The 22,922-nt window shown below is 40.2% G+C and overlaps 1 protein-coding gene across 1 annotated transcript in view; it reads left to right on the plus strand.

Annotated features, from left to right (window-relative positions):
- The window catches only part of RORB (RAR related orphan receptor B), a 196,597-nt gene that overhangs the window by 135,258 nt on the left and 38,417 nt on the right, over positions 1-22,922 (plus strand). The window contains exon 4 of the mRNA XM_019478217.2: positions 3,292-3,693. Coding sequence (XP_019333762.1) covers positions 3,292-3,693 — 402 coding nt within the window. The remainder of the gene's footprint in view (positions 1-3,291; positions 3,694-22,922) is intronic.

Genomic DNA, 22,922 nt, shown 5'->3' on the forward strand with positions numbered 1-22,922 from the left:
AACACGTTCACTGTAAAACATAGCTCTTTGCCATTCCTTAAACTCAGGAGTATTTTTCATGACATAAAAATAGACAGTAATGTCAGATTGAAACACAATAGTATGAAGTGAAATGTGACATTCTGATCAAAAGCAAAAAAAAAGGTTCACTTGTGGAGATTCACATTCTGGACTTGACAACAACAACATTTTACATTAATAGTGCGCAGTCCTGTTGTATCACCAGTCCTGACTCACAAAAGTCTTAGAGCTTAAGACAGTTTGATTTTTTTAAAATGACATTTGAAGGAAATATGGATCTTTGTAGCAATTTTAATTATCTGAAAGCATTTCACTAAATATAGTATTACAAAAGACCCCTTCATCCACCTCTGAACTGCAATGTGCAGCTATAGAGCAGTGCAGAAGAGAGCTATACCACAGCTTTGGACGACAAAGGTAAAAGCAATGGCAGAGCTGTATAGAGAAACCTGAGCAAAACTGCTGAGCTTTTACCTGCCCCAGCTACAGCTGTTACTTTGGATTGTTCTCAAGTCCACAGCGTGACCTTTCAGTTGTCAAATAATGCAGAAGAAAACAAAAATATCTCCCTCTGAAGGCAAAATACCTTATTTATTAATAAATTTAATAATTAATACAATGTAAATTATTTTGGCACTATGTCCTTGAGAGTGTTTGAAAACATATACCATTTGAATTTATTTACATGTGCACAAGTTTTGTCTATCACCAGATAATGAACTATCCTAACAGTCACAGGATGTTCCAGGGTTGTATATTACTTTGAGGCTCAAATTGTGATACTCTTGGGGTACACATCTAAATGCCCAATTGTACAGATATGCAGAGGGCTTAAAATGCCCCAAAAATGGCATGCCCAATCTAAACTGCTGTACCTGAGTAGCACAGCCCTGAGGCTGGGAAAGCCCAGCTGCTTGTACCAGCCCTGGGATTGTTAGCTGGTGCAACCCAACCTCCCACCCCCAAACCTGGCTGCCCACTGCCAGTCTAGGTGGCTTACGGTAAGTCTCCTACACATAGACTGGGTGCAGCAAATGCTTGTTCACAACCTTAAACAGTACTTTGCTCCATAGGAATATTTCATGGTATAAATTGCTTTCCACTGTGAATAAGGGTATCCCAGTCTAGCATGTAATAAGGAAAGTCAGCTTGGTCACTAGTATGAAGCATACTTTGTTCTTAGCCTTCTGTTTCTACCCTAGGTAGATTTGAAGCTGGCCTCTTTCTGTAATTAATCAGTGTATATTCTCTGCCTAAAACAGTGTCCCATGATGGTAGTTTAGAGTTTTGAGGTGTCCTAAGGATATTTGTATTTATCTGCTAGTATTTTGACCCTACCCTATCAGAGGACAGTCCTTAGTCTGTAGCCCTGGGACTTCCACAGTGTAGCTGAGCGAAAGGATTTGTTTCATAGTGCTGCTTTCTTTTGACGCTGATGAGTATAAACACTTTCACATAAACAATGGTATTGAAGGTTCTTGCTGGTTTTGAATAGTTTTTATAGATTTTTTTTTCCTTTTCACAAAGAAATCACATGTGAATTTTACCTCTCAGCCATATAGTAGACTCATTTTTATCATGCGGAGGCAGGATGCTAATTGACAGCAGCTGGAGAATCCAATTAATGAATATATAATGAGACTAAACAGTGGGTGTTTGTTTCTATTACTGAGGCCCTAAAATTAAAGAAAATATGCAGTTGCATTTTTCAAAATAAGGTCATCGTGGAGTCTCTCTCCCTGCTCTCATCCAATGAGGGTAAAAGTAGGATAAAGTACAAAATGGGCAGATTCACAAGGCTGCATTAATGGTAGCATAAACTGACATGCTTTTCCCAACAGTGGATGGAAAGGCAAGTTTATAGTCTATTGTATTTCTGGTATTGCTTTCTTTTTACCTTTCCTCAGCTTGCAAGTTATACTTATGTTCACACAGACTAGGTGGCTCGTGACACTTCTCCAGGGAAACCTGCAGTGAGCGGAGGTGTTAACTGGCCTTCGTGTAAGAAAGAGCCAGACCCAACTCATACTTCCATTTCAATCATTTGACATCGTTGTTCTTTACAGAGCATGGTGTATGCACCAAAAAAATATTTCCATTCATGTTGCTGAATTTAATATACACTAAACATGAATTTAATATATAGATAGATTTAAGATCTTTCAGCAGCTTCAGGAATCACTCCTCATAGTAGATAAAAGGACAATTCCATGCTTCATTCCATAACTACATCTCCAAAGAGGAATAATCTAGTGTCTCCCAGTTCCTCTCTTTTGCTTTGTTGGAAACCCTCAGGGCTCCATCCTCTTTTTCCATGTAGATGTTCCTGACTGAATGACCACATCTGTTGTAAAAGCTTAATTTACCATCTCTGCACTGAGGTTCCCCAGATCTGCCCCAGTATAATTCAGAGATTTTAACACCAGATAGGAAAATTATGATAATCTAGCCTGACCTCCTGCAAACTCACTCAGTAATTCCTTCATCAAGTGCAATAGCTTGTGCTTGAACGTACACACGTAGCTTCATAAATTCTCAACCTCAATTTAAAGATTTCAGTTGATGGAGAATCCAGTTTGCACTCTGACCTATTCCAGAAATGATGCTCTTTCATTCCTTTCTCACCAAGAGAAATGAACATGCACATATTCTATGTGGATGATATAAATATGATTGTGTAAGTTCCCAAGTCCTGCCTTTGTGAAAAATGTGCCATTCATCTGTGATGTTTACCTTCAAAACTACTATTTTCCTCTAGGTCCTAACTCTAACCTGTAACATTCTTTTAAAAATAGGAGTGTGAAGATAACACCCCTTGAAAGGAAGCGATAATAGGGCTTTAGGGGTCTTTTTCATCAGAAGGTACTAATCCTGTTAGTGCACAGTTTAAGGGTTTGTGGAAAGATGATAAATCACATAGGATACAAATCTAAAGTCTGTACATTTTATATACCTCTGGGTTGTTGTTTAGTGAACATAAGGAGGCATGGAAAAAATGCATGGTCTTTTAATATTCACAGAAGGAATTAAGTTGTTTGTGTGAGTTTGACTGAGGCGCTTTCTGTCAAAATACAGCAGTGTTAGCACCTTGCAGAACAAAGAGTACAGTACTTCGTTCTTTGTGAGGTCTGTTTTGTCTGAAGCTTTGTATCACCTCTGTTCTCCTCAGTAAAAAGGTATTTCCTGAGCTAACCTAATGTTAAAAGTAACACATCAGCATGACAACTTAAGACAAGAGAGCAACAGTTTGCGTTATGCTTTGCCTTTCAGCTGTGAAATTTGGAAGGATGTCCAAAAAGCAGAGGGATAGCCTATATGCTGAAGTGCAGAAGCACCAGCAGCGACTGCAGGAGCAAAGGCAGCAGCAGAGTGGTGAGGCAGAAGCCCTTGCCAGGGTATACAGCAACAGCATCAGCAATGGCCTGAGCAACCTGAACAACGAAACTGGTGGCACTTACTCAAACGGACACGTCATTGACCTGCCGAAGTCTGAGGGTTATTACAATGTGGATTCTGCCCAGCCCTCCCCAGATCAGTCTGGGTTAGATATGACTGGAATCAAACAGATAAAGCAAGAACCTATCTATGACCTCACTTCTGTACCAAACTTGTTTACCTATAGCTCTTTCAACAATGGGCAATTAGCACCGGGGATAACCATGACTGAAATAGGTAAGGAAAATCCTCAAGCATTCATTGCTGTTTGAATGTCATTGTTTTACTGTACATTGCAATTTACCTGTAACTGACAGGCTACATGACTGGGACATTAGGAAGTATCAATTCAGAATCACAGGGTTGGCTGCCTGGGTTTTTTGTTGTTGATTAGGTTTACCAAAACCTCAAGTTTCTTAACCTCAGCAATTTGTTCACTGTTTTTTTGAAACTGGAACACCAAAGCAGCTGATGAATCTACCAAAACCAATTGATGTTTACTAATAGGCATCTTATTTTAAAGCAGTAGTAGCTTCTTCAGGTCCAGGATGCACAGGATCAGAGCAGGGGTGGGGCCCCGCATGGGCTGATTTACCCTGGGCCCCATACCCTGCTCGGGTCAGTTCTGGCCCTGGGTAAGGGAGGAGAGGCTGGGGCCAGCACCCAGGTTGGCTCCAGCAGCCTCACCTAGGGTCCTGGGGGCCTCCTGAGGCTCCAGGGGTGGCAATCTAGGTATGCAGAGCCTGGCTGGTAGCCAAAATGTGGCTCCAGCCAGCCAGGCTCCACTTTCAGGCAGCACACACTGCCACCACATGTGCCGCCATGCTTTTTTCTGCTATGGGTTTTTTTGACACCAGGATCTCCTGTTGTCAAAAAACCCACCACGTTGCAAATTAGCAGTGTGGTGAATGCCTGCATGTGTGGCACATATGGTTTGCAGCGCCACATATGGGTCTGCATCACTGCAAGCTGCATGTGTGCTCTTGTCTGGACACACCCAAAGAGTCCTGAAAGTGCATTGTTCTAGTATTCTTTATTAAAATAAGCAGCAATCTCTTATCTCAACTACTGTGATATGCATATGGAATGATTTCACTGATTAACTGTTAGCAGAGGTGTGGCCCAATGTAAATTGTTATTTCTATACTTGGGATTAACTCAGGGGCAGGCAAAGTCCAGCCTGTGGGCTGGATCGAGCCCGTTGCAGACTCCATTTCTCAGCAGCCCCTGCCCATGTTGCTGCTGTTGGTTTCCATGGAGACCCCAGCAGCACTGAGACCATGACAGTGCGGGGGCCAGGGTTTCCATGGAGACCGGCCCCAGCAGTGCTGGCAGGGTGCATGGCTGGGTGAGGAGCTGCTCCAGGGCTGGGATCTTGCAGTGGTGACAGCATGGTCTGCAGCATGGTCTGCAGCTGCCCCCATGCTGTCACCACCGCAAGATCCCAGCCCCGGCCCCAGCCACCAGCCATACCCGCCATTTTGCTCATCCCTAGATTAACTGCTCAGATACATTGGATGTACAACTTGCCTAGCTTTCCTTTATCTGCCTTACTCTGTCCAACCCTGCTCCCCATTGTTACTACAGGAAAGGCTGGTTTCAGGTGAAAAATAATATTTTCTTGGTCATGCTCTAGAGAGGATTCTTAACTAAATAAAATGGCTCAAATTGACACCTACGCAAAATCACTGGTATTCTATATGGAAGGAGGCTGCCTTACTAACTAGAACCACCCCGCCACAACAAGTCATGCATGTTGCATAGCAGTGGCTTAGAATAATATTGAAGGGTGAGAGGGTGCCCCTCTAACAGGCTTTACATTTTTTTAAAGGAGAAAAACCAGGATAATCACAACATCGATAAAAAATTAATGGATATAGATTCTCAAAAACTTCTTGAATTCTGTGCCTGCACTGGATATATCACAGGTGCATATTGCCTTGACTTGTATGAATATATCTTGATGAACATAACTGTGGCACATGACTATATCTCTGTCTCAAGGTGTGTGGGATAGGAAAAAAAGAAAAGCAACACTGAGCAGGCAGCATCTTGGGATCTTTACACACATTGAGGGAGGTTAGAGTGAATTAAAAATGGCCACTTACAGTACCATTGGAAGGAAGTTTGGCACCCAGGGCAAGCCCACAACGGCAGCCTGCCCTCACCCCCCGCACAGATCCACAGGGCACCGCCCCCATGCTTTCCCAAGGTGCAAGGGCAGCTCTCCTTGTCCCTGCACCCTCCCAAACAAGCTTCACACAGCTCTATCTTGTACCCCACCCCGGGCAACACCTGTTGGTGCCCCTTCACTTAGTGCCCAGGGCAGTCACCCCACTTCCCCCCTCCCTTGATAGGGTACTGGCCACCCAATCTAAGATAAGTCAGGATGGGAGTGCTATCAAGGAGGTATCGGGGGCAAGCAAACTTCATAGGGGGAAATAGGGGAAATTGGGACCAGCAGGGTCTGCAGGGTGGATTGGAGGGTTGAAGAGGCTAGCAGGGTCTGCAGGGGAGATCAGGGGGGCATGTAGTGTCTTTGAGAAGGATTAGGAGGGTTACTGGTATCCACAGGGGGGTGGTTTGTGGGAACCAGGAGGGTTTAGCAGGATTGGGGGGCCACATGGGGTCTGAAGGGGGCTTGGATGGATCAGGATGGCTAACAGAGTCCATGGGGTGGGGTTGGTGGAGTCCAGGAGATTTTGGCAGGATCAGAGGAGCTAGCTGGATCTGCATGGGGGTTTTGGTGGGATGAGGGGCTCTCTTCCCCCAGAGCAGAGGCTGGTTTTAGTCCCCTGATCCCCTCCACCCCAGATGAACACCCCCCCACAGTGTACCTACCCCCACCCAAGCTCACTTGCCCCTCCCCCCACTGCAACTTACTTTGATTGTCTCTCAGCACCAGGAGTGGCTTTCAGGATGGGGGGTTTGGCAGGCATGGGGCTGGCTGGTCCTCAGTGGGAAGTTGTCCATCTGGGGGAAGGGTCAGGGGGCCAAAAAATCATATCGTGTCAGGTGGATGGGTAGGGAAAGTGCAGCCCCAAAACTGGGACCAGTAGCTGGACTTTCTTAGCCCTGGGGCTGCTCTGCGAACTGTAGAGAAGTTCAATTAGATCAGACTCACTGGACCTGATCTAAGTTAGACTGCCTCTGAGGTACACTTAACTTAGTTCAGGTTGCCCAACTTTAGACTCATCTAAACTTTCTGATCTGTTCACACTAAGACCTCTAGTTAGGTTAATCTAAGAGTAATGTCCACACCTGGGTGAACTAAGTTAAATTGGGTGGCCATTTTTAATGTGATCTAACCTCCCTGAACATCTGTACCTAGCCTTGGTATATGTGATGTGTTATTATATAAAGAGGGACCTTTCAATTAGAGTTAAGATGCTGCTGTAATTTGTCCTGTCATTCTGTCTGCTACCCATTTGTTTAGAAAAAATTGTGAACCAGTGTTCATATGCATCCATACATACCAGGGCACTGACAGTTGCTGTGCAATGGAAATGTTACAGAAGGTCAGTCAGATGAGAATGATCTTGTTCTGTCTCTTTGCGTCTTGGACCTTCATCCAAAAACCACTGAAGCCAACAGGATATTGTATTTATTTCCATAGGTTTACATCTTACTTATTCTCAAAGAGTCACTGAGAAATTACTGCCTAAATCTTCATTCTTTCTTTGCTCTCCTGGCATAAAGTTATACTGAGCTCTCCTTACACTTCCTTTCCCTCTTGTCATATCACCCATCAGACAACTACATCTCCAATGCAGTGATACAGGGACCAGAATGATCTTTGAATGGGAACACTCTCCCATTTGCTTGCCTGATTTCCTCAATTTAGCTTTAGCTTCCTGTCAAGGGCAAAGATAGACACAAGAAACTCAGCAGGTAGAATTCATGTGGTTGAGCAGCATTACATTGGCTCCAAATCTGAGGAAGAAACATAGGACAGTGCAAAGACTTTGTCCCTAAAAAGACAGCACAGTCTCATTTTATTTAAAAAAAAAAAATTAGAATCTCTTTTTACTAGCTCCTTTAGAGAACTTAAAAAACACATTTTTAAAAGATTCTGATGGAACATTAGCACTTAAATAAACACTTTTATAAAACTGGCTCTGAGTTTCATTTTCAAGAATGAAAGAGGTACTTTGGAGCCTAAGTTACATTGGGTTCAATGAGACTTTGCTTCCTAAGTAGCTAAGTTTCTTTTGAAAGCAGAACCTAGACTGCTAAATCATTTACATGCTTAATTTTTTTTTTACCTATGGTCTAGTCATTTCAATTACTTATTGGATACACTCTTAGGGCCAGATCTTTAGATAGTGTAAATTGCCATCACTCCACTGACAGCAAGTTCATTGTATTTAAAAAGACTGTGGGTGCAAACAAGCATTTGCACGACTCTTTTTGGTTTAGGCAGTTTACCTAATTCAGTCTGTTGTGGGGGTGAGGAGGCTAGCAGATCAGGGGAGGTTGGTGGGTCCAGGAGGGGCTTGGAAATGGGAGGCTAAAAATAGGGTTGGGCTTGGGGGGTAGTAACAGCACAGCCCCTGTACTGGGGCAAGTGGCTGGGCTTGTCCAGCCATGAAACTGTGCTGTGAACATATTTTACACTGAGTTGACCCAAGCTGATCTACTGTTAGTTCACCTCTAAGGTAAATTAACTTTATATTGAGTATGCCATTTTTAGGGTGATTTAAGGCCTGTGAACGCTTGCAAACCTAAGCATTTAGATTGACCTAACCTTGGTTAAGTCAATCTAAAGGCAATGTTTGTATGTACACTTCATGAGTTTGGATGATGTCTCCTGTCCCCTTGAGCTGCTGGAACCAGCACAAAGAGACTGGACTTCCTGGTATGCTGACTGAATGTGGCCTACAATATATTTTTGTATATCTTTATAATCTTTACAGTTATAAAAACAATTCAGACTTAATCTTAGTGAAAAAGTATGTTTAAACTCGAATAATGTTATAATGAAGTTTTGGCTGATTGGAGCTTTTATACATATGTAGCTTTCAGAAAGACAGTAGTCTATGGCTCTGGGACAAGAAACTACTGAAGCTTGCACATAAGTGGACCCATATTCAGGAGACTTTCAAGCACAAGCTTAGCTTCTAGCTCATGATTATTTTGTACTGACTACAGTGGGATTTAGGTATGTGATTAAGAGGTGTCCTGAGTTGAAATGCTTTTTTCTGAATCATAGCCTATATTAAGTAAAAGCAATACAGAAAATGGATATAAAGAGAAATATGTTAAGCTGATCTCAGTGCCAATGAAGATTGCTTCCTGCAATATACTCTCTAGTGATTTACTCAGTCTGTTTCTAAATATCCCAAGTGACATACATGTCCCATTAATTCTCCTCCTCTTTGGAGGTATCCTAGAACTTCTTATGGTTAAGACCATTTTCAGAATAAATATTCTCTGGTATTTTCATTCTTCAAATATTTCTAGTTTCTAAAGCCTCACCTTAATTATATACCAATTAATACCATACACATTCATTTTCAGTCTTACTTGATAAATCTGTCCTTCAATTTTCTCCTATGTGGATTCATTGCTCCAAGCTCCATTAAATTGCTTTACATCTCTCTGAGATATTGACTCTTCAAGAGAAGTCCAGAATCAAACTGGCCTTTTTTTCCTTCCACTTTATAAACCAACTAATCTCAAATTTGTTGTTAACTGTAGCCACTCAATCTCTTTCAATTTTATTGTGGTTTATTATGAAACATCAAATTTCTAGTTTGGGGATATTTTGTCAAGATACATTAGCTTGCATATTTTCAAGGTTGGATTTCATTTTTCTTTTTCATCCCCATAATTTTAATTTGTTTTGGTCCTTTTATATTATGTCTCTCCTCTCACTGATGTTTGCAAGTCCTCTCAATTTAGAATTATCTGCTCATGTAATTAACATGCTGTGAACCTGCTCTTCCAGATTATTAATGAAAATGTTAAATACTTGTAAAACAAGATCCAACAATGGTCCCTGCTGCACCTGACTAAACAAGTCACTGCAATTGCATAAATTACTTTAGTGTTTATTTTTTGTTTGTGGTCTATCAGCTAGTTTGCAATCCATTTAATACTGCTCATTTCCAAGCCAATTTGATTTAATTTTATACATAAGATTTCATTAGCTGCTTTATCAAATACTTTATACATCTTATGAGTTCCTTTTTTCATGTACTAATTTGGTAATACCATAGATAATCAATCAAGTTTGTCTGGCCATTTTTTCCTTTAAAATCCATGCTATTAATAATTCTTCTAAAATCTCCACTGAAGTCTAAATGTAACTTCACATCCATTAGAATTATTAATGGAAATGTAGAATCATTTCAGTCCTGGGTCATGTTCACTTTTACAGTTTTAAATTTCAAAACTAATGCCCAATAGCTTTAAGACAATATTATTCTATGAGGCATGGCAAAATTAAACTTTTATGGCTAAGCACAAACAGTCAAAAAGCCCAAGGCTGATTCCATCTTTGCAGGTTAGTCTAAACTCCATAGATTGAACCAATTATTAAGTGTACAGACATTCACTTTTGATTCTAAAAATGCAGCCACATGCCTGCAGTGGCCCAGGCCAGAAACTGAGGTGACGGGGGGACAATGCTAAAGCATACCTCCCTGCTCGACTGGAGCAGACAATTTGAGCTGAGGCTATCCCACTCACTCTGCAAGGAAGGTGCAAAGGATCCTGGGATGCTGAAGGACTGTGAGTTAATTTGAATCTGGATGGGTTTCAGACTCAAACAATGAGTCTGTTCAAAGATTATTAGGCACCTAGGACTTGGATTCATACATTTGTATCTACATAATCTGCATAATCTGCTTTTATACCAGGTTTAAACAAGGAAGACATATGATAAATATTACTACAACAGTATCAACTACTTGAAAACAGTATCAAATTACACTGAGAAAAGCTGGGATAAAACTTCATCAGGGTTCCACTGGTGTAAGTGTCATGTTGGTGGGATAACCATTTGCTATAGGCAACAGACCATTACCTGCTTCCCATTATTTAGTAGTGTGACCCTGCAATAGTGTCTGCTGTAAGAAGCTACTACTGTATACTAACAGCTCGCAGATACTTGTCTGTCCCCTTCAGATCCTGGAGCAATATACATCTGTGATGCAAGTGTAAAAGTGTTATGTGTTCAGGGCCATCAAATTCAGCATCGCTTTGAAAGGGGGATCTTAATGATTCTGAACTGTGACTGGAACTATACTCAATTTTCAGTGCAAAGACTGAAACCATTGTAAGCTTATCAGATTTGATTATGAAATTCAAATTTGGTCACTAAGTTTTATGAATCTTTCAAAGAAACTTAGGCCAGGCAGATATTTATTAGGAAAGACAAAATGTTGCTTTGACATGCCAAGTTCTGAACCTGAAACTGATGTTATAACTCATGGGTTAAATATCTGTATGAATTGAAACAGAAGAAGGTTTTTCATAATTTCCATAACCCTTTGTCTACAGGCACCATTTTGGAGAAGTTTGGTTCTTGTACAGCTTTTCAGTAGTAGTGACTGTAAAAAAAAAAGCCTACCTACTTTTAAGATGGAACTTGATAAGTTAATTAAAGAAAATAGATGACGTGAGTGCCTGCAGTAGCAGGGAAGGGAGCTGGATGACAGGATTTCCCTTCCAGTCCTATGTTTTGAAAAACAAGCTTCAACACCAATAGTGCTATGGAAAATGGATGAGGATGTTAATACACATTTGAAATTATTTTAAGAATAAGGAGAAAATCTTTTTGATTTCTCCAAAGCATGCTTTTAGATTTGTGGATGATAAACACGTATTTTATAATCTATTAAATTAATTTAAAGATGGTCTTATTCTTATGTGGGCATTCATCATCTACCACCACTCCTACTGTAATTTTTTATTTGAAAAACAAGCAAGGAAGGAAGGAAAGTTGGTTGGTTGGTTGGTTGGTTGGTTGGTTGGTTGGTTGGTTGGTTTAAAAGCTTGGTTCCCTTGAAGTTAGTGGGAAAAACAAAACTCCGATTGACTTTAGTAGGATTGGGCTTTCACCTTTTCCTTAGAGTTGAGAAAGATTGTAACACTATTTTGTCTGAAATGCAAGCCTATCCAGGGGTCACAATACATGGAGTTGAACAGCAAGACTCAAACCCAATATATTCTTATGTAAACAGCCTACAGATAAGGTGCCTGAAGATTTTGTAGCAATAGCTTGGGGGTTTGCCAGTGAAACTTGTCATTGCACATTGCAACATCTCTCTCCATTAGCACTTGATGGAGAGAGGGAAGGGGTGTCAATATGCTTTGTCAATGGTGAAGTTGTTAACAGTGTTGACATCTAGGCTAGGGACAGAAGTTACACATAAACCGGTTTAAGTGATCAGAAACTGGTTTAAAACAGTAACAGAACAGAAGCTCAGTGGACATCAACCAGATTCAAAATGGCTAAAACTGGTTTAAGATAAACCTGGTTGAATGTAGTATCAGACTTAACTGATTTAGGTCAAACTGGTTTATGAAATTTCTGTCCAAAACACTTTCCTGGTTGAAATTAAATCAGAGTCCCCCAGCATTTCAGCATTCTTTGCAGTCCTGGGCTGGGCTGGGCTGGGCTGTCTGCTCCAGAGGGCAGGGCCCCCATGGGGGGGACCTTGGGGCAGTAGGAAGACGAAGCAAACACACAGCCCATGCTGGCTACATGCCACAGCCATGCTTTAGAGCCCCCAGCTTCTGACTTGAGCCACTGCAGGCATGTGACTGCATTTCCTGAATCAAAAGTGAATATCTGTTCATTTGCTTACAGTTCAATCTTTGAGGCTTAGACTAACGTGCAAAGTCTGAAGCAATTCAGCCTCAGGCTTTTTGACTGTCTGTACTTGGCCCTATTGGCCTGATTTTACCCTGTCAGCTTGCAATCATGTGAATTAAATATTATACCTCAACAAATGCAACCTTTTTATGATACCTCTGTGTTGAGAGCTGAAACTGATTGTGGGTACACAATTCATGGGACCCGATTTACAGTCACACTGTTTAGTTTAAGCTGCATGATCATAGATCAGGTCCTATTTGTGCAAACATTTGTCAGTGCCAGGGTAAGTTGGGGTTGGGGGAGGGGTGGGTGGGATCAGGGGCAAGCTAGTGGATCCATGGGTGGGGAGGGGTTAGCAGAATTAGGGGCAGGCTGACAGGTCTGTGGAGGGGAGGGTTGTCCATCTGGGGGTGGTGTTGGGGTGCAAAAAATACCTTGGTCAGAGTGGGAGGATAGGAAGAATACAGCTTGGGGATGGGGAAAGTGGTTTTCCCAACCCTGATGCTGTGCTCTGAAGATGTACACATGTTCATTATATCAGGCTAACCCATTCCCAATCTAATATAGTTCACCTCCTCAGGTGAACCAAAATCAGGTTGGCCGTGTTTTGCCTGATCTAACCTCCTTGAATGTCTATACAGATCAGCGCTTAAATCAATCTAACTGTAGTTAGACCAATCTAAGTGTAATGTATGTACATACCCTGTGGGCACACTTACACAAGACTATGACTGCACAGGAGCCAAATAATACTGTGCAGTAGCACATCACAGCATGTACAGTGATAATACATTACTGCACAGTATTATTAGGCTACTGAACAGCAGCATCGCTTAAAATACATTTGCTGGCACTACTGTGCAGTAACTCTAGTTATTGCATGTGTATTTAGTACTTGCTTATACAAGTACCAAATAAATGTGTATAACCACTGAGCAGTAGTGTCTCATGTCGTGAGAGTCGTGGTGGATGGGTCGGTTTCAACCTGGAAGGGTGTGGGCAGTGGGTTCCCGCAGGGCTCGGTCCTTGGACCGATACTCTTTAATGTCTTCATCAGCGACTTGGACGAGGGAGTGAGGTGTACTCTGTCCAAGTTTGCGGATGACACAGAGCTATGGAGAGAGGTGGACACGCCGGAGGGCAGGGAACAGCTGCAAGCAGACCTGGATAGGTTGGACAAGTGGGCAGAAAACAACAGAATGCAGTTCAACAAGGAGAAATGCAAAGTGCTGCACCTAGGGAGGAAAAATGTCCAGCATACCTACAGCCTAGGGAATGACCGGCTGGGTGGCATGGAAGTGGAAAGGGATCTTGGATGAACTCCAAGATGAACATGAGTCAGCAGTGTGATGAAGCCATCAGAAAAGCCAATGGCACTTTACCGTGCATCAGCAGATGCATGACGAATAGATCCAAGGAGGTGATACTTCCCCTCTATTGGGCTCTGGTCAGACTGCAGTTGGAGTACTGCGTGCAATTCTGGGTGCCGCACTTCAAGAGGGATGTGGATAACCTGGAGAGGGTCCAGAGAAGGGCCACTCGTATGGTTAAGGGCCTGCAGACCAAGCCCTACAAGGAGAGACTAGAGAACCTGGACCTTTTCAGCCTCCGCAAGAGAAGGTTGTTACAGTCTTAAGTAATTCCTGAGCACATCACTTTTAAGGTTTCATCCTTAATTCATTTAGGTTCATAAAAATCTTGAAGTTGCCCAGATGAACAGCCGTCCTTATACTGCACTTTGAAAAAATATATAGTATTATAGCACACTTGCAGCAAGAACCTTAGCATCCAGTTCCCTATTTCAATGACATCTTCATTTTGAAAACAGTTGAAAACATTTTGAAACATTTTGAAAACAGTTCATTTTGAATCCTTTGCTGTTGTATTTGCTAATAGGCCCTGTCCAGATCCCTTTCTCATCTGTGGAAAAATTTCCATTCACTTCCGTTACATTTGGGATTTCCCTTTAAACAGTATGGAGGTAACAGCAGTAGGGTTGAAGGGCTCTGGCAGTCATGATGGTCCAGGAGATAGCAGAGGAGAGAAGCTGCATGTTTTACCTCAAGTAGCCTTCAGTTTCTCATTCGACCATGTAGTGTGTTGTGTTTCTAACCATTGAAAAACTGCTTCTCAAGATTATGAATTTCTTTAACTATTACTTCAGACACTCCAGGATTTTGCCTCTGTGCTAAATGGGATTTCAGAAGGCGTACTACTTGCTTTGCAGTTACATGCTACTGAGGGGCATAGTACAGTCTGATAGATTCATAACACAACTGACTTCCCCCTAAATTATATTGAAAATTTTAAAACTTGTCCTTGATATTTAAAAATGTCAAAGGTAGAGCTAGCATGTGCCATGGTAAAATCCCGCCTGCTCTTCATCATTTTCTTGAAACTGAAATATACATGTATTATAAAGCAAAATGAAGCCGCTGTCTCTATAGCCGTAGTTCTATGACTCGTGTGACAATGTCTCCTTAACTCTCTCTTTGCTAGCTAACATTTTAAGATCTTTCTTGCAAAGGTGATATGGAGTCACCTTTCTCAATTCCAATTCTACAGCCTTATTGTGTACAAGTACAGGATATCCCTCACAGCTATATTTCAATGGAGCAATGTTGCCATCTAGTGACTAATTAAACTATTCCAAGTGTGTATTCTGCACAGATACCCTTCAGATACTATTCCATGCCATCATTACCTATTTAAAACGACAGTCACTATAAATTAGTATTTCAGTTCTATGCCCATTTCAACTTATGTGACATAGCTCTGGAAGGAAAAAAAGCACTACCTTGCTTTTTAACTAGCAAATTTGTTAATTCTCTTTCCGTTTCATAAAATCATGAAAAAGAGTGAGAGATGGATATGGCAAGATTTTAAAACTATTTTGACAGCTGTCCTGGGTTGGAAGATGTTTGAACTACATCTGACAAGGGGCAGAAAAGCAGAGGAATAAATTTTAACTTAGCAAAGCTATGCTGAAATGTCATTGTCATTCCAACTGAACTGATACTGAAATGAAGAGTCTTTATTTTTTTACCATTAACTGTGATTTCTTTTTTTTTTTTAACTTCTTAACATTCATATTTAAAAATAAATATTTTTGCTCTGGTCTCAAAAATAGCCATATCATTTTGAGATAATGCAAGGAATCATTTTTATTATTTAAAACTGAGACGCTCACTGATTTCCCCATTTTTTTCCTCATTCAAATGAGTTGTGATATTTTCCTCAGTTAAAATGTACTTAACATCAACTTAACCATATATTTATTTAATGGCTTCATCAGAGTTTTTGGAGTCCAATATTATAATTTAAATGATCTAAAGGTTCATACATGGCTTTTATTTACTGTCACTCTTTAATAAATGCATGTGCTCATACTTAGTGACCTGAAATGACTTTTGAGGAAATTAACTCTGCTTTAATTCTGGATGCAGTCTTTATATAGAAACATTTTCTTCGGAGCCTATATTAAAGCATGTAAGCAAGCAGCTTGATTTACAAATTGTTGGACACCCAGAATCTCCTAAGCAATAAGCTTTGGATCAGGTACTTATTCTGTGGATCCTAACAGGCTCCCCTCTTCCCCTGTGCACACGTACACACTCATGACACTTCTGTTAGCATGGTGCAACTGATCTTTAAAATAGTTTTAATCTTTTGTCACCTATTTATGTGACCAAACAGTTTGAAGTACAATGATTTAAGCTGTTCAAAATGTAGTAGATACCACAAAAGAGCATCCTAGTCTAGATTTCTCTGCAAATTAACAATCTCAGTGGTGTTTTTCTGAAAGAGACTTGACTTTTCTTTAAATAAAGGCAATTCACAAGTCAAATACAGGCCAACTAATAAAGTCACCATAATGTGACAAAGGACAGCCCTTGGCAGTGTTCCTAATTGGTGTTTAATCAATTTATACTACAATCAAGGTCATTTTAAATATGGTCCTTTCTGTTTATTGTGGGTTTGAGGTTCTAGGTAGAATGTATGCAGTGCTCTACCTGTGGTGCATTAAAGACTACATACTTTTTATTTATGGTGTATGTTGGGGGGGGGGGAAATTGAGAAAATGGTAATTATCCTTGTAGATGTATTTGTGCAGCATCCAGGACAAAGGAGCTCCATTGTAACTGGGGCCTTTAGGCACTGTTATAAAGACACATAAATAAAGTGGGATAACAATATTTTAAATTTTAATTTTTTTTCATTAAAATTGAGTAAAAATAGATTAAATATTTGTGGCCTTTTTGTGACAAACTTGACACACTTTTCAAATGAATTCAGTTAAATTAAGAATTCAATTCCAAGTGAGTTTAAAAAAAATGAAGCTATCCTTTGAACTATTAATAAACAAGGACATATTTTTGCATGTATTCTATTTCTAGATGTGCTAACTATTTTCCAGTGAAATAGAATTCATTTTTAATTTTCTTAAAGGGGCACTAATTATCATGCCCCCCTTTCTGAACAAAAATAAAATGAATAATTCATTATATATTATTGAAGTGAGAAAACGTGTTCATTCTATCAAGGAAAGAAAAGTGAAAGATGTGCAGAATAAGTGAGCCATCATATAACCATAATCTCCCCATGAGATGTTATGATCAAAAATGACATTCTTATTGGGCTCATCTACATGTGCACCTGACTGCACAGGAACTGCCGGTACTGCATAGTCCCAGTGGCACACAGGTCATTTCTGAACCTACTGCACAGTAGCAACGGTTTGTGCCTGCTGACACTATGTCACCATAGTGACAAGCTAAGTCGCTGCAGCTCGTCACTACAGTGATATCGCATCTCATGTACACGTGCCCTTTGAGAAATAATTATGTCTGTCTTTGTCCTATAAGTGTCTTTGTCTGGACACTTTTAGAACATAATAATTAATTTTACAAGACCAAAGTACAGCCAACAGTGCATAATGAAGAGTGGAGGGCATCATGCCCATGAAAAGTCAGAAACAGAGCTTTTGAACTCTAAGTAAAGCTGCGCCAAAGCACAGCACAGCACAGCAGAATTACTTGTAGTTTAATGTAATGACTAACTGATGATGAGAAAACATGGGAGTAGTTTAGAGCAGTTGTAGGTACAAAGGCTGGGACAGTGATGGAGATTTTCAAAAAGAGTCTGGATAGGTTTCTGTGTGTCTGGGATGATTTAGGAATTGTGAATCCTGCATTTGCACAGGATATTGGACTAAGTGATGCATAAGATCCTTTTCAAGCCTATTATGACTCTATGAGTATGCTGGGTGGGAAGCGTTACAGCCCACCGATGAATAGCAAAATACATGAAATAATAGAAACAAAATAAGTGTTAGTAGGTCAAGTCAGGTACTGTACAGCTCTTCATGAAGCTTTGCCAGCCACAGACTTGGTTGGCAGAGTCTGCTTGTGCCCCACAGGATAAACTCTCTGTAAGGGCAAATGTGTGCTGGGGTTGGGGCTTTGTTTTCTTACCTTCTTGTTCTTCTACACATCTGCTTCACCATCTGAACAGGAGTATACCTGTATTCATACTGCCCTGGTCTAAGAACTTGTTTATGATGTGCCTGACAGGCTATCACCTATGATTCGGACAAAGCTATTCTGAACTTTGTGAATTCTCTGTCATGGATACATAATGCCCCTCCCTCTCATCCTAAATAACATCATTTCTAGACTCTAGCATTGGCTCTCTGTCACAGTAGGACACAGATGAGAAGCTGTAGCTTACAACTGCCTAGAGCATATTTATTTCATGCATTTGTTATGCACTTTCCTTGCACATGTGCATGGGGGAATTTGTTTCATAGACTTCTTTTTCAGCAAGACCACATCTCTCCTTTTTTGAAATGCTCTGTCCCCCATACAATAGCTTGTTTAACAAATCATATTACTGATCCCAGGCTTTTCACTATCCACAATTTCACATTTGAGAATGAAGTTCCTTGCTTGTATTGTTATATTGCTTAATGTTCCCATCTGTGTTAGTAACTTGTCTTGCATTAAATGGGAACATAGGAATGCAGGGATGACTGGTCCAAATCATTTTTTTTAACTGACTTTATTTCACCAGGAAGATAATGACAAAGTGGAGGGAGTTCAGAGAACAGCAAAAAAACTGCTTCAAGCCTAGAGAGATTTGCATAAAAGGAAAACATGAGAGTGAAAAACAGATTGAGAAGATAAAGGAATAGAATGTAGTTATTTGGGAAGTAAGAAGGTGCTGTTAATGGCACTACTGGCAGCAAGCAGCTAAAATTAAGAAAAATTGAAGTGTACATCAAGAATGAAAGTCTTTTTTAATGAAATAGTGTTACAAGAGACATGTGAAAAGCCTATTGATTTGGGACTATCAAAGCAAGGCTGTACAGGACACCTTCTCACATTCTACACTGTTTGTCTGCAGTTTGAACTTTTCTGCTCTTGAGCAATCAAATCTCTGGGAGTAACTAATTTTGCTTCTAGGCAGTTTTACTTTCTGCTTCTTCTGTATTAGTATAATGTTGATCAATGTTAATTTCCAATACTTCAGGACAAGATTCAAAATATTTTTAGAACGTTTACATGATTTTTCTTTTTAGAGAACAAATCTACCTTTAGATTTTTGTAAAAGGTTTACATACAGAAAGCTGAATTTAAGTTCTTAACTTAGCAAGGTACTAAAACGCATGCATAACTTTAACAATATGAATAATCCCCTCTCTTTTGCTATTTTGGTTGTATGTATCTTTCATTGCATCCGTCCAGTTCTTGCTGACTCTGATCTAAGAAGCACCTTCCATCAGGGACTTCCTGCCCTTCGGCATGAACTATATGTCTTCTCAATAACTTTTAAGTTACCATAATAATACATAAACATGCCCTTCTGTTTCATGCACACAGCTCTGCGAAAAAAATTAAAGGACACCATTTAGATGGTAGCAATTTGGATCTTTATTTACATGCAGTGTATTCAATGCTGCTGCTTGCAGCCATAGGGTACATTGTACACTCAGAGCTGTTGCATGATTCCCCAAGCATGTGGAGCTTCCTAGAAGTGTCCTGGTGTCACCTTCCAAATCACCCCCATCCCCTCCAACTCCTGTTCCAACCTACAAATAACCTGCAGGTTGCTATACCTCCTTGCAGGACAAATTGAATGCTAATGCCCAAGGACAATATAAAGATATCATTCCATGAGTTATGATTCCCCTCGAAGGAGTGAAGAGCAGTTCATCCTAAATACCTCTAATAAATCATGCTAACTACATGTTGCTTATCACAAATAAGCCAGTGGTCTTTTCACTGTTTGCTAACTGTGGTATGTGTTTCTGCTTTTATTAGATTCTGACCTGGCTTTGAAGTTTTCACATCCTCTTGCTAAGCTCTTGGGGTGGGGGAGAGGGTATGTGCATGCCATAGCAATGTCTATGAATTAATTAAATAAATGGGTATCTACCCATTATTACCTAATGAAAGGCAAGAGATGTTCTTTGTGGGGCTTTTTCTATTATTTTTTATGTAAAAGTTAGAAATGTTTGGGAATAGTGATATTTTTGCAAGGATTTTCAGAAAAAACACCAAGAAAAATTAATCTATTGAGATTTTTATTTTCAACTATCTCAATTAATCTTTTTAAGGAAACTATCTTCAGAATGGTCCACAATTGTGAGACCTTCATTATTTTTTTTCCTGCATTCGTAGCTCTCCCACCTCTTACAAATATCAGAAATAAGCAGTGAAATGAAGCCTGGTAAACAGAGAATATTTTTTACAGTTTTACTAAAATGTTTTATCCTTACTACAGGAAACCTAAAATAAGGGCTCAGAAGCAAGATGATGTTGCTAGTAGCCTAGCAATGTTGTGGGTGCAATATCAGTCATGTTTATGGTAAGCTAGAGTGTGTGTAATGTTTTAAAAACCTGATACAAGTACTTGTAACAGCCATGAAATAAAGCCGTGGCAGGATTGTGGTATTAATTCAAAATGGATCCCTAAGAGAGCTCAACTTAGGGTATAAGCTGAGATGAGCTCTTAGCTACTCCACTGGATCCTAAGGGTAAGTGGCAAATTAAAAATTCATTATTCATTTTAATTGAGGATAATTATCAGTATTTTAGGAGGCACACTTCAAAGTTCTTCAGCTCCCAGTACAAAAGAAGAGGATGCTGAGAAATCTGGGTGCTCTCATGAGAAAAGAGAAACAAATGAAAGAACGAACGAGCCTCTGAGAAATACACACCGTGCAAGTCTATGGATAGCTGACGCTTGGCAGGCCAAATGCACAGCTGGTACAAACTGCGTGTAGGTCAGTGGAACTGCTGCACCCATTTACACCAGCTCCGGATTTGATTTTGATGCTAAGTTTTTCCTTATAAAACCATCATTGCTGTAGTTAGGGACGTTTTGCTGTTAATATTAAAAATAAAGGGCCAAATAATCACCCAGAATAAATTTGTATAGCTCCAAGCTATTTTAATTGATGTCGTCTGGGGACTTGGCCTGAAATGTTCAGTTTTCTGTGCACAACTGGTAGCTCCTTCACAGATTAGGGCAATACTTGTCTGAACTGGGGTAACCATTGGAGAACACGTTTCCTGAGATATGTATAAAGAACTTTGAGAAAAAGTAAAGGGCACCTGAGCTACTGAAAACAGGAATAGAAAGGATTGCTTGCTATTTTGGGAGTTGTTAGCTGTCGTCCTAGTTTTAAACCATCAAAGTTGTATACCAGATATTGTCACTTTTTCCTGCAATGCATCAGTTCCCTTGTAAATGAGGCCAACCTTACAAAAATAAGCTCGGAGTCTTTTGTTCCTGCCCACAGCTTAAAGAAATAGAGACTGAATTCCAGGATCTGTGAAATCAATTAGCCTACCTCTTTGCCAATGTAAGATGTCTTAGTAATTGTCTCCCATGTCCTTTGACTATTTCACATTCTGATTGGTTCTACTGTCCGGATGATTTTTCCTAGTAATCAACTTTAACATTCAGTGTCTTAATTTCATGTTGTTACTGCCAATTAGAACCACTTTTATAAAGCAAAGCAAATCCCGTCAGTATCTAAGGCTCCCATTATTCATATATAAGATGCAATTTATGCAAGACTAGTTTGCCACACCTGTCCAGACCCACACTGAAATCAGTGGGGCTCTACATGGCACATTAATCTACTCATTTTCAATCAGTTTCAGGACTGAGGTCAGTCTTTATAGGCATTTACACTATCCCAATCCTCCCTTACCTATCTAGCAAAGCTAAATGCATTTTAGCCTTTTTTCATCATCATATGAAATCTGCTTCTTTTGCAAAATAATTGTTTCACAGAATGATAGATTTTTAACGACAGAAGGCATCATTATGATGGCTTTTTCCCACTTCCTGCAGTAATCAGCCCATGGAAATTCACCAAGGAACGGTGACTCTGTCTTACCCTTTGCTATGCCATGCACTTCCACTCTTAAAAATCCATGCCTTTTCTTCTACTTTAGATTTGTCTAGCTTCATCTCTCAGCTTCATCTCTTTTTACACCTTTGTCTAGTGCATTGAAGAGACCTCTATTATCAGGTATGCATTCACCATGACTTTTTTTTCTGGTGCCAAGATGATGAAAACTAAATTATTATTTCAGGTATGTTTTTACCAGAGCCACACAAAAATTAATATTACTGATGTTGATTATGTCATTTTAGTCCCTTATTTTCAGTATAGCTTGTTGTTGTTTTATATTTATTACACATCTTTATAGTAAAATGACTTTGCAAAACATTTTCTAGAGATATTTTTAAGTAGGCAGGACCCTGAAGATTGATAGTCCAAAATAGGCAAACACAAAGGTAAATGAGAAAGGGAAGTGAAAACAAGTGAGCATAATGTAAGTTATTCTCTACTACAGTAAGGGTCATATTCTATTTCATTTTTATGTGAGTAAGTGTTGTCTGCCTAGCCATGGAAGTTTAATTTTGGGCATTTCCACAGAATTTAGGCGCTATTTTTGTTTGTATTTGCCCTATGCTTTGCTTCTGAGCACACTCGGCAGGCTACATGATGGCTATGTAAGCTCCAGGGCAGAGCAGGATCTCCTTGATATGCAAGTCATGCTACAAATGTTCCCAAAACTTTCATCAAAAAAAAAAAAAATAACACAACTAGCGACTGCGAAAGTAAACCCTCCCACCCTTTAACCTGGAATTAGTTTTGGTGTTTGCCCAGGCAGTCAGACACCTGGTTCCAGCTCCTGTTGGTCCTGTTTTCCATTTCCCAATAGAGTGCGCTAGCCAGTAGACCGGGGTTAGGCACTGAGCACTGCAGCCCTTCTTTAGGCTATTGTACTAAAAGGAGTGAGGTCCTCCTCTATTTTACTTCAGGCAGTTAAGCGATCTCATTTGCTCTAACTGCCTATAATGCACACAGGTAAAAGAGTCTCAAAGCCTTGCAAGTACCAGAAATTGCACTTGCAGGACAGGAAGAATGACTGAGGGGGAAGGAAGGGAGTACCAAAAGATGAAAGAGGATATGTATACAGATGCAGAGTCTCAAAAGAGTTTACGGGAAATTTGAACTTCACATGGATGAAGAAAAGAAAGTTGGGTGTGGTGGCCGGCAAAAGTTATTTTATCTGCAGCATGATGGAAGCAAGAGAGCAGACAAACTGCAGAG

This window comes from Alligator mississippiensis, chromosome 3 (assembly GCF_030867095.1).
Source record: "Alligator mississippiensis isolate rAllMis1 chromosome 3, rAllMis1, whole genome shotgun sequence".
In the NCBI taxonomy this organism is placed as follows: domain Eukaryota; kingdom Metazoa; phylum Chordata; order Crocodylia; family Alligatoridae; genus Alligator; species Alligator mississippiensis.